The 20,000-nt window shown below is 46.3% G+C and overlaps 1 protein-coding gene across 10 annotated transcripts in view; it reads right to left on the reverse strand.

Annotated features, from left to right (window-relative positions):
• Positions 1 to 20,000, reverse strand: part of lrp1ba (low density lipoprotein receptor-related protein 1Ba) — a 227,484-nt gene that overhangs the window by 188,255 nt on the left and 19,229 nt on the right. For 9 of the 10 annotated variants that reach the window (XM_081706086.1, XM_081706085.1, XM_081706080.1 and 6 more), the window contains exons 2-3: positions 11,308 to 11,424; positions 229 to 369 (exon numbers count right to left, since the gene is read on the reverse strand). In XM_081706086.1, the coding sequence (XP_081562212.1) occupies positions 229 to 369; positions 11,308 to 11,424 (258 nt within the window). The remainder of the gene's footprint in view (positions 1 to 228; positions 370 to 11,307; positions 11,425 to 20,000) is intronic. The other variant, XM_081706083.1, reaches the window with a different exon arrangement.

Consider the following 20,000-nt stretch of genomic DNA (forward strand, 5'->3'; position numbering starts at 1 on the left):
TTTTCTGTTCCTGGGGACCCTCTATGTTTTTACCCCCTGACACATTTTGGCGCGTTGCCTAGTTTAACACACCTGATTGAACTCCGTAGCTAATTATGATGCGCTGCGTGAGCTGGGTCAGGTGTGTGATACAGGTGTAGAGCATGGACACCTAATGACTGGCATGGAGAGGCCTGTTAATTATCTCCCCACTGGCTTCTATTTGTGGTCCGGAGGCAGCTGGGGTACCTCGGCAGTGGACGCCTTCGTCGTAGCCATCCTCGCAGTCGTCCACGCCGTCACACAGCCCGGAGAACGGCACACACCTGCGCGTGCCAACGCACTGTATGTGGTTCGGGGGACAGGTCACCTTAGCCTGTCGCTGGGGGCCTAGCGACAGACAGAAAGAGAGAGGGAGAGGAAAAAGAGAGAGCGAGAGAAGAGGGGGAGAGAGAGACAGAGAGAAAGAGAGAGAGAGGGAGAGAGAGAGAGAGAGAAGGAGAGAGACAGAGAGAAAGAGAGAGAGAAGGAGAGAGACAGAGAGAAAGAGAGAGAGAGGGAGAGAGAGAGAGAAGGAGAGAGACAGAGAGAAAGAGAGAGAGAAGGAGAGAGACAGAGAAAAAGAGAGAGAGAGGGAGAGAGAGAGAGAAGGAGAGAGACAGAGAGAAAGAGAGAGAGAGGGAGAGAGAGAGAGAGAGAGGAGAGAGACAGAGAGAAAGAGAGAGAGAAGGAGAGAGACAGAGAGAAAGAGAGAGAGAGGGAGAGAGAGAGAGAAGGAGAGAGACAGAGAGAAAGAGAGAGAGAGGGAGAGAGAGAGGTTACCTCATGTATGAGAAGATATGCCACATTTCCTTTAAATACAGCCTTAGTGCAAGCATTTGTCTGCATGGCATAAGAATCGGGATGTTTCCTGAAATGTTAAAGCTCACACTCGGCGTTTGCGCCCATTTCTGCTTCTTCATTAGTTTCCCGTCGCGAGCCGAACCGCGAGTTCAGTCATTCTAATGGGCACTGAGGCGGAAGCGGGAATGTCGCTCGCACACACAAAGTGTTTTTTCAAGCTACATTACGCGCAAATCAACAAACGCCACCCAATTCGGTTGGTACGTTATATTGCAGTAGGTAGGACATGATGATGGAGATCACCTCCTCAGAGAAGCTCCAGAATGAACACTATGAACAAAATGAAGAATGAGATGACTAAAACTAAGGCCTCCCTATCACTGAGGCCAGTCTCACAGCAACAGGGAGGGGGGCCTTTCCATATCGGGAGTTACCAGGAAGTACCTTTGCTTGTATCTGTGATTTCAGGCCAGTTTCATTTAATTCAGTCTTATTTGATGCTTTTGAACACATTGTCGCACACCAGCATAACAAAGATTCAGTCCCAGACCCATCATCCTAGACAGCGGAAATTATTGTATAAATATATCACAAATGAGGGCTAATACAGAGGTTCTCATGTCGTGCAGAGGAACGATTCCTGACAATGAAGCAGCTGGTGTGGACAATTTACCAAAGATCTGGGACTTTTATTTTGTTAGATATGAGAACAGCGGGTTTCGCCTCAGCAGTATGAGCACATGACGGGATTCAAAACAGACAGTGATTTAGGAACTCATGCAGCGTTTGGCAGATTTGGATGATTGATTTTTATTAGACCATTTCATATTTTTCAAGAAAACAGCATTTAGCACACTTCAGAAGTGGTAATAAAAACAGAAACAATCAGAAAACACAAAGTCCAGACACACACACATACCCACCCACACTGGGCAACGGATGAAACATAATTTGCATGGCACCATAACACAAAAGCATTGTCAATACAATCATTTAATTTGGACAAATATATTACCCAGGCATCCTTAACCATTTTAAGTCTAGTCATAAACTTGCAATTCTTCCTTCACCTAACCATTTTATAATAGCATGTCTGAATCCTCGCAAGCTGTCAGTCATTTTGAGATGTTGCTCACAGTTGCTGCCAACTTTACATTTAAAACTTGGAGGAAACATATCTGTGGATCGTCTTCTGGTAGAACACGTGTGAAAATCTTTCACCCATATAAAATGATGTTAAAGATATGGTACAGTCTTATATATAAGTTAAAAACATGGTACAGTCTTATATACGTTAAAGACATGGTACAGTCCTATATACATTTAAGACATGGTACAGTCCAATATACACTGCACAACTCTATCAAGGCAATTCTATAATGAACTTTTAACCATCTAAGCACTGAGACAAATCCACATAAGTTCTCATAGGGAGAACTCATTTGTTTTGAGAAGTTTTAAGATGTACTTAAGTTTTTAATGTACTTGAAAATGCCTCCATGAGCAAAAGGCATAACCACAATGAGCATGAACCAAAGCTCCCGCTAAGATAACCACCGTTTTCCTACCCAAAACCCTATTTTCCCGACCCCAGTACAATATCCCCAACAACTACATTAAAACCTGAAGATTTTATTCTTTTTTATATTTGTAGTAAATAAATGGATTCTGCCATTTCAAAATTTCTTCAGTCCATATTCTAGAATGCTCTCATATTTATGGGAGAATAATATTGCACCTGCATATAGAAGAGGTTCAAATTAACATATAGATTTTAAATCAATGATATATAAAATGAAAAGCAGTGGCCCTAAACTACTTCCTTGGGGAACCCCACAACTAGCAGGTCCAGGGAAAGACAGAATGTCTCCTACATCCATTTATTGTTTCCACCCTTTCAATTATGAAGCACCCCATTTTACAGCAATATCGTCAAAACCTATAGCTCTTACCTCAACCACACGTCATGGTCAACAGTATCAAAGGACTTCCTCAAACCCTGCATTACACAACCACACAAGAGTTTGGGTATCACTCCCCAAAATTCGAACTGAGCTGCAGAGCATGAGACTGTATAGACTTCATTTTCTGTGTGAATGCAGATCCACTTACAAACAGGTATGTGATTCTGCATCGGTCCACACTCTGAAGCTCCTGATAGGTGCATGTCTAAACCAATTACAATGGTCTAAAAAACAAACAGACAAACAAACAAACAAAAAAAAACCTGCTTGCACCTTTGCTATACCTTCTACAGAGGTGATGAGCACTGTAGCATTTCTATGCCTGCACTAGAATTAACGGTGGATAACTTGGCATTTTATCTTCCAACCCCTGACAATTCTTCAGTATTAATACAGAAGAGATATCAAATCCCAACACAACAGCATTGACTGTGATGTGAGGGGATGGTGGCACCGTAAGAGCATGTATGTCTCCGGAGGTGGTCCGGCCAGGTCAAGGAGTGGGCGGAGTCCCGCGTACGCGCCTCCCTATAGGACGCCTCCACTGCAGATCCGCTCCACTTTCCTGGCCTCAAACAAAAGAGCCAAAGGGATCCTAACCAATGGGAGAAGTGTTCAAAAATACCCCACTTCTTCCTCCTTTTTGCCTCTCTCTCTCTCTCTCTCTCTCTCTCTCGCTCTCTCTCTCTCTCTCCCTTTGTCTCTGTTATAGGATAGGGAGTTGTAGAATTTGATAATGAAGAAGGTGGCAGTTCATGATTGCACCACTTGCTGCTAGATTCTCATGCTTTCTATTACTTTTTGCTCTGCTACACAGACACCCTCTAAAGCACGATCCATCAGCCCAGCCAGCTGCTTGAGCAATAAGGCCGTTCTTAACCGTGAGATCACTGTTTAGTCAAAGGCCTTTAAAAACAGCAGTAAGAATTGCGGAGTAAGAGACTAGCTTCAGTGGCTGATCTCTTAACACCATGAGGCTATGCTTCCCCTCTCCTGGTGCGTCATCGTCCACTGGCGTGTAACAGCCAAGAGCACTTTGCATAAACGAGCCAATCACGGAGGCATTCTGGAGTGCATAATGCAAATTGGCTGCCTAGCAACTCCCAATTATGTTCCGCCTCACACACCAATACACATACCGTTCTATAAAAATAACCTGTAAAAATGCTCAGATGGGTTTAGTGTAGCTCTGACAGTTAAGCAGCTAATTAAGTGATATGCTCAGGTTTTCTTCAAATATAATAATCATTATACCAGCTGGATATGCAGCCTCACACAATGGTCGTACAGTTCTGTAGGTCCACAACAACTTTTTAACTCGGCGTTCGGGACTTTGCCTCCCATTCACTGCTTGATTTCCCGACACCAACGCACCACCCAAACCTCATGGGTTCAGTAAACAGTCCTGATGCAGCTCGCGTGGTTCATGAGCTCAGTCAGATGTATTAAACAGCCAAGCACAGGCAGTCGCGTGCCGTGGACGGAAACCATAGCAAATTACATCGACGTTTCCTCGCACAGTACTTCACCAAGTGCCGCGGTAGGAACGCTGCGCCTGTGCCCACTGAGAGAGTGTGAGAGTGTGGCTAACGATGCACTAAAGGCATTTGAATATTTCATTAACGCTGTCTGTGTTAGTGCTCCAATTACAGCTGTCATTAGGGCATCAGTCAGCTGCTGGGAGCTTACAGCCGCAATTAGGACCACAGAGACAGTCATTCATTCTAATCACTACTATCTCCTCCTCCTTAAGAAGAGAGAGAGAGAGAGAGAGAGAGAGAACTCACAGGAGCTACTGGTGGTTTGACACCACAAGCAAAAGCCAGGTGACAATGTACAAACTTTATACAGCATTGTTTCGGCTTTTTTGTCTTGTGTCACATTTTCTAAAGGGCTTGACGAGATCGAGGAGATACAGGAGATGCACGTGGGGCCTTTGAAACCTGTTTCGCGCTGCCTCGCCACGCTGAACTTCTGTGTCTCACCGAGAGACATTCAAGACACAGCCTTGGTACGTTCAGGTGAGGTTTCTGTCCAAAGTGATTTGCACTAGAGGCCCACGGATGGGGCCCAAGCCCCTCAACTTCTCCCTGGGGCCGCCTGGGGTTCAATGTCTCTTTCTCAAGGCCATCTCGAGTAGTAGGCGTCAGCTGGAATTTAAGCCGTTGTTCCCTGGGTCATGGCCAAGCACTCCGGCTAATAAGCCAAGCTAAGGCGCGGCCCATAATGCTCAGTCACACATCAGTGGTGCTTCAAACACCTCCGCAAATCACATTTTCCCCCATTTATTTCCGTCAGCGGATAAGGCTGCTGAAGTAATGATTTTGCACGTGCATGCTGTACTTCACTGTACACACTGCAGTGACATGGAACTGTACCCATGCGGGCACTCTGGCCTCCCAAATGAGCGTGTATAGGGATAGTGTGGTAATGCCCTGAGATCGGTTGGTTTATAGGTGCTAATAGATTATAATTTGAATATATATGGGTGATATGCTAATTCCCTGTGATTAGTTGGTTTAATATTCAAAGCAGGGGATTAAGAATCACACAGATGGTCCGAGACGACAAACTACCTGTAACTCTCAGCACAGAGTCCAAAAGAAGATGAATACAGAACCAAGAGAAATACCACAAACTACCCTATACCAGTATACCACATGTATAAGTGTGAATCTCTGTGTGTGTGTGTGTGTGTGTGTGTGTGTGTGTGTGTGTGTGTGTGTGTGTGTGTGTGTGTGTGAGAGAGAGAGAGAGAGAGAGAGAGAGAATGAGTGAATGTAACACAGGGCACAGTGGGATCAGAAAGACAAATCTGTCTGATTGTGAGATGCTTGAGTTTAGAAACCTATTGAGAACCACCTTGGAGAAATCTGTATTTCTGTTCAAGGATGTGTCAAGCAGTGACAATCGATGATTAAAATGAGAGGAGTACTCCAGGCAGAACCCAATCAGGCCCAAATTAAGAGCAGTCCTGCACACACCCTTGATTTAAATGAGCATCTTTGCAATTAACGGGCAGCATTTAAGTGGCTGCACTGAATTGCTAAATAATTACAGGCTCGTAATTTCCACGCAATTCAATTGTGATTGCAGCAATACTGCAAAAGTCAATTCTAATGTTAACATGTATATAAAATATTTTATATGGCTTTTGTTTTTACTGCAGCCTTAATCACAGAAACTAACGCTGAAATGAAACAGCCGGAGTGGGTGGGGCTGTCTCTCCTGTGGGGTGATGCTCTGAAGTGCCAAAGACACCCCCTCACCACACACACTCACACACACCCACATTAAAAGGCACAAACCACTTTTATGGTGATGAGAGCAGACATTAAAAGCATTGAGATAATCTGTGGGTTTGACCTTTAACCGGCTAAGAAGGAACTGCAAACCCCAGACCCCTGGGCCAGTTGTCTGGAATCCACCGCAGGTCCAGGGATGGCGCGGTCATTCCGACATGGCCACCCCTTCTCCCACCCACCCATTACTTTATCGCACCACGGAGCCCCTTAGACTTCCATTCATTTAACAGCCAGTAATTAATCCTCATAAATGCAACACCTTTTTGAGGCTCGAAAATGAAACGTGTTTAAAATGCTAACGGCACCGATTCCGCTGGGAGATACGGAGAACCTGTTCACACCAGGGCTGCGTGTCACAAGAGTTCACATACGAACAGCACCAGAGATGCACGGTGGACAGATAAGATCGCTAACCCGAAAATGACAGGAAGTGGCGCAGACCGGAAGCATGTCCATGTAGTTCATATGAATGAAGCCACTGCTAATAATTATCTGGATTAAAACCACATATCAAATGTCTTAAACTACTTTTTCCAGGGAGCCTCTTGAAGATCCGTTTAATTCAGGGGTGAAACATTTATGGGGGCGTCATTCCCTATTTCCAACAGAACTTTTTTTTATCAGAGCTTTGGAGCAGGAAGACAACCCCCCTCCCCCACCGGGACTACAACACATGGAGATTAATGTACAGAATGGATTTAGCTCTGAAAGACAGCCAGAGAGAGACATGGTGAGAAAATCATTGAGAAAGTGCTTGTGCATAATTTATTGTAATTACCTTCATTAGCCCTTTCTGATGTCCAGCAAACACACCAACAAAGAGCCCAATCAAACTTGGCAGAGCATGAGAGTTCACACAATGAAAGAAAACGGAACCTGAAAACGTAACACACAGGCTGTTCAAACTGTTCAGCCCAGCCACCTAAACAACACACTCTGCAGAACCAGCTACACACCCTCTCCCTCTGGACACACACACACACACACACACACACACACACACACATACACGCACGCGCACGCGCACACACACGCACACACACAGAAACAAACACAAAAAAACATATACAGGAAATGTGCACAATGCACGAACACCTGCACACGCACAAGAACAAACACACACACACACCTGCAGATATGCACGAACACACGCACACACCCACATGCACACAAATGCAAACACAGTTTCATGCACTGAAACCAGATGGTTTGCATCACCGGAGCCTAAGCCCGGCCCGCTCGACACAAACGAAAAGCATTATGCTACATTATACAGAGCCACTGGAGTACACACAGGTCTGTGTGCTAAGACCTTCACTGCGTGATGCTCTGAATGTCAGTTATGAGCCAGGCAAAGCAGTGCTTGCCCGTATTGGAAGTCTCACGACAATAGCAGAACTTTAAGCAATCACTCAAGGTTTGCGTTAGGAAAGGTTTGTTTATTTATTTATTTATTCATTTATTTATTTATTTATTTGTTTGTGTTTCTTGGCTGCTTGGAAGGGTGTTTGTTGGTGTTTGTTCCTCGTCAGATGCCGCTAAGTGCAGAGGTTTGACACACCTGGCACACTCTACGCATGCTGCAGCCATGATGTGACATCCGAGGCCCCTCCTCAGGAACCAAATCGGTAGCAACCATTCCTTTGATCCTATATTACGTAGCCAGGTAAATTCAAGTACATGTATCTACATGATAAAACCAAAAAAAAAAGCACTTTTATTTTAATATTTGTTTAAGCAACTTGTCACATCTAGCGACTGCACTCCCAGAACTATCAACCAGCCACGCCCACCCCATTCATCACCTCCTGAATTCTAATGTCTTTCACCTGTTATTCCCATTTATCTTCCCTGTTTAATCCCTCTTCCCCAAGTCTTCATTGTGAAGTGTTGTTTCTGCCTGAGATAAGCAAACTGAGCGGTTTTTGTCTCTCTGGTTTTGTGACCACCTTCTTTTGCCTGCCATTTTGTACCTTTGTTTTCTCCATTCTGGGTTTTTTTTCTTCCTGACTGCGCCCGCCTTTGGTTTTCCTGTTTGGATCTGCCCCTTTGTACTGCCGCTTTCTATTGAAAAACCGCTGACGCCTAGCGCTTGGATCCTTGTCTCACTTTGTGACATAATAGTTTGCCATTGGCGGATCCGACCTGCGTTCAAGCTCGCCTGGAACAGCAGGTAGCTGCTATTGCCGACCTGCAGCACAGACTCGCCGAGGTTCTTGCATTCCCACCCGCAATACGGGTCCGGCCGGCTCCTTCTCAGTTGGTTGTCCAGCCTGCCGTAGCTGAGAGATATGTTGCTACTCCTGACCGCTGCAAGGGCTTTCTTATCCATCCAAAGGACCTCTAACTGCTTCTCCAACCTCTGGAGCCCTCAGTAATCTCTCAACCTCCAGCTTCTAGGCTTGGGTCATGTCCATTTATTGGTACATTCCTCTCATGCACACCGTCATCACTGGGTCATGCGTACACAAACCATACGCCTATTTATCATTCTCTAAACTCGAGATCGACTTATCCTGGGACTCCCCCTGGCTGACCAGACACAATCCATCTATAGACTAGCCTTCCCGTGATCTCACGGCTTGGATCCCCTTTTGTTTCAGTAACCGGTTATCCTTTCCCATCAGACCCATGTTCACAGATAGCCCTTAAATCATCAAGCTAATCTAGTTCCCTCTGATTATTGTGACTCTGTCTATGTATTCATTCATTCGAATTAATCAATCAATCATAATTAGGAGCCATGCTGCTGATCCACCCCCTCACTGTCCACCTGATGGACGTGCCATAGATCTTTTACTAGGCAGCATTCGCCCCCAGAAAGGTCTTGCCCCTGCCCATCCCAGAGACGGACGCCGTGGATCAGGTCATTTCTGAAGGAAGGGTTGAGCAAGGGTTCATCTGCCCGTCTACCTCTTCAGTGGCTGTGGGGCCGATGAATGGAAAACAGCATTCATAACGTCAAAGGGATACGTTGAGTACCTGGTCATGCCATGCAGTCTAGCCAACTCGCCCAACGTCTTTCAGTCTTTCATGGATGACATATTCCAGAAGGAAATGGATCAATATGTCATTGTTTCATAGACAACCTGGACATCTATTACCAGAACCTCCAGGAGCACATATTCCATGTCTGAAGTCAGAAAGCACCATCTCTACACCAAACCAGAAAAATGGCAGTTCCATCATCAATCCATTTCCTTTCTGGCTTATGCGTTCACCAGGAGAAATCACTATGAGTGATGACCAAGCTAATGTAGTCGCTCAATGGTCTTCTCCTCACTCTCTTAAGGAGCCCCGATGCTTCTTGGGCTTCGCAAGCTTCTGCCGCCACTTCCTCGGCGAAAGCATCAGTCACATTTGTGCTGGAATGCCGAGGCCTATCAAACATTCTCCAGACTAAAAACAGCATTCACTGTCACTCCTGTCCTTAGGCAACCTGAGCAGCTATTCCCCTGCTCCTTTATTAGTAAAGATCTCAACCCCCTCGAATGTAACTATGACGTGGGGAACGGCTCCTTGCTATTAGACTCCCGTAGGAGCACCAATGACTGGAGGGTGCTAAGCATCCCTTTTTGGTCCTTACTAAGAATCTTGAGAAATGCCTTACCTCTCAATTTTTTTACTCAAATTAACTTTTTGGTAACTTAGACCCAGTTCTAAGAACACGGAAGCAGATACTCTCTCTCGTCTAAATGAGGAACCCCAGGAGTCCTCCCAACCCGAATTCAACTTCCAGCAATCTGTTTTTTCCCAAATTTCCTGATAACTACAGCCCCTCCTCCTCAACCACTGGCGCAATCACTCAGTGTCCAGGCATTGGTAGGGTCACAAAGGTGCCGTGGGACACTCCAGTACCTCCTTGACCTGCAAGGCTACAGCCCAGAGGAACAGACATGGGTCCCTGCCCATGACATCCTAGATCGCTCACTCATCTGGCCTTCCCACATCAGGAATACCCTGATCTTCCAGATCTTTGTCCGCAAAGGCCTTGCCATTGAAGATTTGGGACATTGGGTGACATCCCTTCAAGGGGGAAGTTTTGTACATCTACCAGCCACACTATCTATCAGTCTATCCGGAACTATCAACCAGCCACTCCTACCTCACCATCTCCTGAATTTTAAGTCTTTTAAGTCTTTCCTGGTTTACTCCTTCTCCAGCATCCTCATGGTGAAGTTTTGTATCTGCCTAAGCAAACTGAGCGGTTTTTGTCTCTCTGTCTCTCTGGTTTTGATCTCCTTTTTGCCTTTGTGACCACACTTATTGTCTTCCATTTTGTACCTTTGCTTTCTCCATTCTGCCTTTGGTTTTCCTGTTTGGATCTGCCCCTCTGATGCCTAGTGCTTGGATCCTTGTCTCACTTCATGACACAAGTGCAGAGATAAGAACAGCTAGGATGAATTAAGATGTCCAGTTTCCTAAAATAGAACAAGTCACTGGAAAAAGTCATGTATATTTGGAAACGCCATTTAAAATGAGATTTTACTGGGGGGGGGGGCACTTTACAAATAAGGACATCATGTTTGGACAGTTTCACTGCATTCTCTCATTAGACAAGCACTTTAGTTCATTATGATTTATCCACTGTAAGGGAAACTTGACTGGATAATGAAGGCATGAGAATTAAGCCAGTGAAATAGAAGTGGTGTCTATATGGTGGGCGTGGTGTCCACCTTGCCCCGCCCATCCATCGAGCTGCTCATTAAAACCCAATGAGTGTGATCTGCTGTTATTTCTCTTTGGGTGCAAAACTCGCTCTGGCGAGATCAGAAACTTTCCTCCTCTGCCCGCCTGCTGCCGTTACGCCCGTCGCCCCTGAACCTGAGGAAGCCCCGCGCTCGCAGGTGCCCACTGGAATGGGTAGACACTGTTGTCACTGTCTAGTTTGGCACAGGAGAACGTTTCACACCATGAATATCACAGCTGAGACAAAATGTCAGACTTGCTTTGACTGCAACTCCCACATTGGATGGCTGTCTAAAGATAGCATATGTTTACATAAAAAACATGAGCAAATTATTTGAACAACCACAAAAAAAAAAGACTCACCTACCCAGCCGATATATAAACATTAATATACCCAACCAATATATTAACATTTCGCATGGGATGTTTATAAAAACCTTTTACGTGACATATAAAAGGCTTTATAAACACAAATGTATGTTAGCATGGACTGTTTGAGGAGATGTGTATGAACCTGGTAGACTCACACTGAAAGAATGATTCATCTGAGGCATCCGGGCAGTCTGCTTCGCCATCACAGAGCCAGCTCTCGGACACACACACCTTCCCATCGGCACACAGAAACTCCCCATCATCACACACCTCTGGAGCAGGACGGAGGAGTGCAGATGGAGAGAGAGCGAGAGAGAGAGAGAGAGAGATAATGGTGTGAATCACATGGGGAGGAAGAGAAACAGGAAGAGAAGAAGATGGATGAGTGATAGAGGGAGAGATGCATGGAGAGAAGAACAGAGGAGAAGGATGAGAAGGAGATGTTATTCCACACTTGGCAACACTCTACTCCATATGAACTTGATTGAGTTGAAAATCAATCTGTGTATGCTTGCCATAGGTAACACTGAATAAGTGAGCAGATTCTCTTAGCCGATGTGAAGTCCCACAAACCGTGTAAATGAATGAACCTAAAGACAGGCGAAGCATCTCCAGACCGAGTAGCTGGACATCTTCTAAAAGATCAAGCATAATGTCAAATATTCCACTGGAGGATGCGTAAGTGTGTTGCCTGGCACCAGGCAGTGTGTTCATTAACACATTGCCCAGACCTGCCAATCACAAGCTGGCTTCTGCAGCAGCTACTAGACCAGCTTTAAAGATCCCACCAGCACATATTGCTCAGGCCATGCGATTACCCAGAGGGAAAAATCTCCCCATCACTTTGGGGGAAGGGGGGTGTTCTGGCAGTTAACGAGTGCTGTGCCATAGCTCTTTAAGTCAGTTAATTAATCAATTAGGTAAACAAGTAGTTTATAGTAACAAATGACGCATTTGAGCGGAGTCTACTGCGTGCCGCCGACACCGTGTTTAACGCTGCCTTAGTTAAATCAGGTCACCCTACCCAGACGCTCTCTCCCTTTCAAAATACAACACGCAGACCTCAGCTGTCACACTGCTGCAGGAAAAACATCAAGTAACTCGCATAAAAAAATTTTTTTTTAAAGCTGTCAAGAAGTGGGAGTCTGAAATGAGGCGGTTTCTTCCCCCACCAAGGCCAAATGCTTCAGGGTACCTGCTCCGCCGTAGGGCGCCTGTCCGTCTGGGCCTCGCTGCATTTTAAACAACGATACGCTAACCCCACTCTGCCCGGCGGGTTACGGCCCTTCTATGGGTGGGTAGAACCACCGATGGATGCTTAAAAACAACGTCCGCCCCTGTTTTTGCGGTGGAGAGTGTGTTAGAGGTTTGAGACCTCAGGAGCAATAGAAAGAGGTTCTTAACTTCAGTCTCAAGCAAAGGGACGCGTAAATGAGCTAAACCCGCACAAAAGTAAACAAATAAAATAAAATAAGAAACCCAAACACCCGGACACGCCAGAGAGAGACGTGCTTTTATTCTCGCAGTGGTTCAGACAGCCACGGAGGACAACAGTAAAACTGCGTTACCGTCAGCGAAATGTCACTTACCCTTCGCTGCGTTTAAAAATGGAGAGAACCAAGGAGAGTTCACGTAGCAGTTGTAAGTAAGAGGACATGGAAGGAGGAGTTAAACTCCCACTGCAGAAACTTTTGAGGGGAGCTTCTGGAAGTTTCTGGCAAGTGTCAGCGTTCCGACTGCGCCGGCTCTGGGTGAGACAGAACACGGGCGGAATGACGGCGAGGAAATGCAGGAGCCAAAGAGCCAACGCTGTCTGCTTCCTGCCTTTGCCGTGTAGTAGAGGTGGAGGTAATGCCAAAATGATGCCACGTGTACAGTGTGTGCTCCTGTGTGGTGCGGTATTGTTGGGAAATTCAAAGGTATTGAGTCTGAACATGTCTGCACCACAATTCCAAGAATGTAGATTGAATTTTTAGTAGTTTTTTTTTTTTTTGCCATATTGTACTAGAATAACGTCAGCCAATCACAAAGAGAGAGACGGAGGTCTCTCCACATAATTGGTTTATGTACCGCAGTATGAAGTATGTTTATTTGACATTTTGGAGAACTTATAAGAGAAATTGCTGTTTGTGGTGCAAGACAGAAGTAGCTTCCCTGTGGCGGATCTATAATCAGAGCGGCAGATAAAAGGTCGCGGGGTGACCCTTGCTCTATTGCTGCTCTACTCCCTACTTTCATTCTTTCCCTCTCTGTCTAACAAACCCACACACCAGTCCTGCCTCATCTGTCTCTCCCCATTTCCTTACACTCCTTCTGTGTGTGTGTGTGTGTGTGTGTGTGTGTGTGTGTGTGTGTGTGTGTGTGTGTGTGCGTGCTGATCCTCTTCTTCTGTCTCGGAGTTCATTCAGTCAGCACTCCACAGGTACAATCCACTAATCAGTTTTACTGCGTGAAGCTGTGGTCTGTCTACAGTGTGCACACACACACTCACAAACATCCATGTGCATGCCCGCACACACCCACGTGCACACTCACCCATATTCACAGCCCAGCTCCTCATAACGAATCGCATTAAGAATCCCAAGTCACGTATCATCACTGATTACACAAGGCAGTCGTGATTTCTCGTCAACAGCCATAGTTGTGGTGTGTGTGGTTCCTGTCTGGGGGGCTTGCCCCAACCCCCACTGTGTCTGACACGCCTTGGTTTGTCTTTTTCCCCTGGAGAACAGATTTGTTGTTTAGGGGCGGGGCATATGGAGCTTAGTGCCACAACCACTTTTGCTTCTTGTACAAATCTCCCTGCCTCTCCGAGAACTTTCCAGTTAGGGACCACCCACAGTCTCAACATTGCAGTCTGGCTGATATCCAGTAACCGGAAGAGGAAAGCAGGAAACCAAACAAAAGCAAACTGAATGGATACAGCGTCTTTCCTGCACTTAAACGCTTGATCCAACTTGTCGGTTGATTAACAAGTCAGTTGAAGAGGGTTTGAGCACTCCCGTAAAAACGCTCTGGGCATGACCGTCTGTTAAATGTTGAAAATGTAACATAAATAAAAATGTCCGCAGTTGCAACCGGGCAGGAATCGTGGGCCTAGCGTCTCTAGAGCCAGCATCCTCCGGATGCTGTCCCGGACCGCAGTCTGTCCCGCCAGGATGCTACAGGACTTGATGAATGGATTTCTCTCTGGAGGGCAGGTGATCTCATAAAGTGGTACAGAACAAGTAATGCAATCATGCAATCGTCTTTGGCACTCACCCTCCTCGGCCCTCGAGGCTGCCGTCTCGCTGAGCGGGTGTTCCGCGGATCTCAAAGTGCACTAATGTTGCACCGACCCCCGTAGGGCTAAGCTAGTATAAATCTTGACAGACGTGCATTTTGCACTGCGAGACCTAATTTGAAGGCTGTGGGGTTTTTTGTTATGTTGCCTCCCCCCAGATGTTCTCTACATCTGCTGTGATCCTACAGCGCAGCTGAAACGGATGCCTCACCGCTGGCCGCTCCGGAGCGTTCGCTGCGGATCTGGCGCCAGAGCGCTCCGGATTACGGTCTCATCAGAGTGCGAAAGCATTAGAAAGGTGAGATATTCTTCACAGATCGCTCCAGCTGATGGCGCTCAGCAGGCCCGGGCAGGCTGGAGAGCTCGCTGCTCTTCTGCCGGCAGAAATCGATGCAGACGCTCAAGTGCAGACGCTCAAGGCAGCCGGCGTTCTTAAGGAAGAGGAAGGACATCAGGGGATGGCGGGGGGGGCAAACTGCACAAGGAACTTTAGAATCCTGGAAGGCAGCTTACAACTGCACAGGGAACTGTACAGTCCTGGAGGGCAGTTTGCATTTGCACAGGGGACACTAGAATTCTGGAGGGCAGCTTGCAATTGAACAGGGGACTATAGAATCCTGGAAGGCAGCTTGCATTTGCACAATAGATGCGGCTCTGCTCTTCGCGTCTTTACCGGTCATTTATGAACCAATTATCAGCTAGAATTTAGGCTCCTCCCCCCTTCAAATATCATTATTTCTGCACATGGAGGAAAAGATATACATGCAGAAAGACAAACACCTCCCAACACACACAAACACACACACAATCTTCTGCATTTTCTGTGACACCACCTCCTCTGTCTTTAATGGCCTGTGAAAAACGTTACAGCACGTGTGTAAAACTTGAAACTAAAAGTCCGTTTGACCTCCCTCCCGGCCACACACACACACACACACACACACACACACACACACACACAGATACATGTGCATGTGTACCATAAACACACTCCATCTTCCTCACTCACATAGAAAGATAGAGGCACACGCGCCACGCGAACTCTCCTGATGTCATTTCTCCTGCTAAGAGGCATGAATTATTCATTGAGTCTTAAAATTCAGCGTGTCTTTCTCACACGTTCTGCTTAAAACAATTCCCAGGGCAGCTCTTGGTGCGAACAGCTGGTGCTGCTCGCCAGGGTTCTGCCTTAGAAAGCCGCGCGCATTGGGAAACGTTCCCGGCACTTCCTCGGTCGCCGAGTCCGGCGCTTTGGCCACGGTGTGGCTTGCTGAAGCGGGTGGAGCAGCACACGCACGACTGTGGGAAACCGGAGCTTTGGAAGGTAACGCTGGTAAGCCCTGCAGCTGATCCCGCAGGTTTGGGTTAACGTATTTCGGCAGGCGGGACAGTGTCCCTGACAAAGTCTCTCCCTCAAAGCCTCCGCGGCCTCTACAAAAATGAAATAGGTTGTTGTCCAGAAATTCCAATTTCTGGTGATATTCCAAATTATTTTAATTATACTACATTTTCATACGGGAGCTGATGGACGTAACCTTTGGAGGCGAAGGAGAGGAGGGTGAGGCTGCTCAGTCTCTGAGCATATAGCTGTGTCGGTCTGTGTCCGTATCTGCCTATATCAGTCTGTATCTGTCTTTATCAGTCTATATCAGGTTGTATCAGTCCATATCTGTCCATATCAGTCTGTGTCAGTCCGTATCTGTCTATATCAGTCTGTGTCAGTCCGTATCTGTCTATATCAGTCTGTATCTGTCTTTATCAGTCTATATCAGGTTGTATCAGTCCATATCAGTCTGTGTCAGTCCGTATCTGTCTATATCAGTCTGTATCTGTCTTTATCAGTCTATATCAGGTTGTATCAGTCCATATCTGTCCATATCAGTCTGTGTCAGTCTGTATCTGTCTATATCAGTCTGTATCTGTCTTTATCAGTCTATATCAGGTTGTATCAGTCCATATCTGTCCATATCAGTCTGTGTCAGTCTGTATCTGTCTATATCAGTCTGTATCTGTCTTTATCAGTCTATATCAGGTTGTATCAGTCCATATCTGTCCATATCAGTCTATGTCAGTCTGTATCTGTCTATATCAGTCTGTATCTGTCTTTATCAGTCTATATCAGGTTGTGTCAGTCCATATCTGTCCATATCAGTCTGTGTCAGTCTGTATCTGTCTTTATCAGTCTATATCAGGTTGTATCAGTCTGCATCTGTCTATATCAGTCTGTATCTGTCTGTATCCATCGGTGTCAGTCTCTATCTGTCTGTATCAGTCTGTATCTGTATCAGTCTATATCAGCCAGTGTCTGTCTGCATCTCTCTGTATCCATCTGTCTGTTTCGATTTCTGCATCCTGCATCGTTTCTGTTTGTACCTCTTTGTATCAGTCTGTGTAGGTAACATTCCAACCAGCAGGTGGCAACACCACCAACACTGCTCAGAGCAAGCTCACGTCAGCGGAACCAAGGGGGAGTGCTCAATAGCACACAGAACGCAGGCGTAAATACCTTGATCAACAAAACTTTGTTCTTTCTCTGGTTTTCCCTTTCCCTTCGGCAAGGTTAGTCCTCAAACAGAGGCTCCATCATCTCTTTCTCTCTCTCTCTTCCTTCGTCCATCGGCACAACGTTGACAATTAGCAACAAACAGCTGAAAAGCATATTTCTTTAATTAAGCTTGGGCACAGTAGAACAGATATCTTTAAAGCCAGCTTGAGCGGCCTGAAATGAAGCTGATCGGTTTCCTCTCGGTAGACGGCGGACGAGTCTCCCGTTCCTGGATTTTGGTGCTAGACATACAATTGCCAGTACACCTGGACGACATTGTGCTTCATCGCCACAGAACCAGTGGCAGACATTCCACTAATTTTGGGCTTCAAAATCAGCACGTGACACATGGAACATCTGGGCATGGTTCCTGTTAGGACCCTGGTTTATTTTTAAAGGGCATAGTTATTTAAACACAGTCTCATTAAGAATGTAGTTCTGATAGTTAAGCACTATTTTAATATATTTATACATGTCCAAACCATCTTTGTTTGCATAACCTTAAACTCGAGATTTTGGTGCTGTCCTCTTTGCATGCGATCTCTCGATCGCTCTCTCTCTCTTTACTAACAGACAGGCATGATATCTCGCGATCATCTCGCCTTCCCCCATGGCGCTGTCCTTTGTTCTGAGATCACGCTGGAACCAACACGCTGAGCTCATTAACATACCACCACATTGCTCTGCTGTTCAAACTCCGCAACATTTATTTCCTTTGTTCTCCATGGGATATCAAACCCTGCTCCCTCCTTCATCAGGGGCCTCTGCGTACGCACGCGCACACACACATACACACACACACGCACGCTAAAATATACTGAATGCTGCTGTTTGTGTCATGCAGTAGTTGTGTTTCAAAAATTTGTCATTTATTCCCACCAAGGTGTCTCTCATATCATTCGGACTGCAGGTGTTGCCAGAAATCACGGTTTAAAATCCTTCAAGATCAAATTAACCCTTCACTTCACTAAATCCTTCAAAAATTCAATAATGTGACTCTTTTAGTTAAAAATTAGGGAATGTGATGATTCTGATTTGATGATACTGATCAATCGAAACTAATAAATTCCTGATAAACTTTGAGACTGATTAATCAATGAGACTGATTGATTAATAATTATGATGATAATTATGTGAGGTTTAGTAAGTAAAACATCTGTATCTGGGGCGTGATTACTCAGCCTTCTCCTGCCAGTCCTTGTGTGTGTGTGTGTGTGTGTGTGTGTGTGTGTGTGTGTTTGTGTGTGTATGTGTGTGTGTGTGTGTGTGTGTGTGTGTGTGAAGCAGGGCTGGAATGTTGGCTCTTGTTGATTGCATTAGAGAGTCCCCTACGCAGAACCAGACCATACTGGCCGGGCAGCGACGCGGTTCATCCGGATTCTTGTCCGGAACCCCAGCCGCCGTGTCGCAAGCAGCCGTCGCGCAGTGTAGCCAGGGGACTTTCTGAGGGTCGAGCGCTTCTCTGAGTTCTTATCGGGCTCTGCAGGAAGACGGGCTCTGAGCCCGTCTTACCAGAGACACGGCAACAGGGAGGAAGAGGGGGTATGTCCTATTAGCGAAGGATATGACCGCGATCCGATTTATTCCCGCATCACTGCTGTGTTTTGTCACTTCCTGTTCCGGCGATGCTAAATGTGAAGCAGCAGGGTTCTACAGGCCCACCGGTCGCTGCCACCTACGTCAGTACAGTGCTGTTAGACGGGCAGTGAGACACCACGTCACCAAGGGGAGGCCTGAGCACGGGTCTCGACGAAAACGAGGCGGTGTGGTAGGGTGGATCCTCGTTCCTCCCGTTTGAAAGATCAGTCTCGCCACAATTAATGAGGTTATTAATGATCCTTGTGAAGCTGAGGAACATCGATGCTGATCGCGTTATGGGATCCGTCTATGCGGTGAGAATGATGGTTATCGGCTCCTTCTGAAGGTTAATTATGGGATGTGTTGGAGCTCACCAGCCTCTAAATCAGGAGAAAAAAAAAAACGTATTTTTTAAGGCTGAGTGGACAAAGTATGATAAGACATGTAAAATATACGTAAAATATGTTACTCTATGGTTTCATTTTAACCTTTATTTTATTTTTTAAAATGTCCTTCTGTGTAGGGTAGCTTCTTTATTGAGTGTGTGTGTGTGTGTGTGTGTGTGTGTGTGTGTGCATGCATGCTTTTTCTCTAGTGATCTGCCCAACATCCTGCCCTGCTGATCCTCTGTGTAACACACAGATGCACGTGAATCTGAAAAATACTAAACATGGCGGATTTATGGACAGAGACTAGCGGCAGATGCTGCCTGTGTAGTGCGTGAACATCACGGTGCGATCGCGGCCCCCTTTATTTTACCTACTTCTGCAGCCCACAAATCACTCGTTTCAGGCAGCCGTCTGACCGGCGGAAACCTACTCGGCTTCCTGTAGGGCTGTTTTTGATAACGGACCCTTCTGCGTGCCACACGGGGGCCTGATTTATTGTCGGCGAGCGAGCATCGCCCGTACGCCGCGTCAGCTACGGCTCGCAGCTGCGCGGAGTTCAAAATGCAACAAAACAGCAAAAAGCAGGGACGCACACAATCGACCCCCGTAAAGGCTTTTGGTGAGGCGGGATTTTTTTAGCGGAACTGTGAGACTTGTTTTGGCGCCGGCTGGAGATGAAGAGGAAGTGTGAGAACTGGAATAACCGGACGATTTCTGTGCCACGGCAGACGGTTTTGGCGGAGGGCGCGGAGGCTCTGCCGCACATCCCGTTTCCCGGGGAGGATGATGGGAGACAAAGCAGGCAGATGTCTCCCTTCTGAAGGGGAGCTGCAGAGGTTAGGAGTCCCGTTATGATGGCAGATGCGTTCGGCTGAAAAACGTGAATGGCTTCGGCAGACTGGAACCAGCAAAGGAATCAATGAATTTTAATTTGTTTAAATGTACTTGCTTAGTGAGCTGCTTAAAATATAACTCAAATAAGCCTGAGTGTTCTTTTCTTGGTTTCTCACTATATCTGCCTGGCTTGCTGTTTGGGTTTATTCACGGCACTCT

Source organism: Electrophorus electricus, chromosome 23 (assembly GCF_041902795.1).
Source record: "Electrophorus electricus isolate QZ-2024a chromosome 23, ASM4190279v1, whole genome shotgun sequence".
In the NCBI taxonomy this organism is placed as follows: domain Eukaryota; kingdom Metazoa; phylum Chordata; class Actinopteri; order Gymnotiformes; family Gymnotidae; genus Electrophorus; species Electrophorus electricus.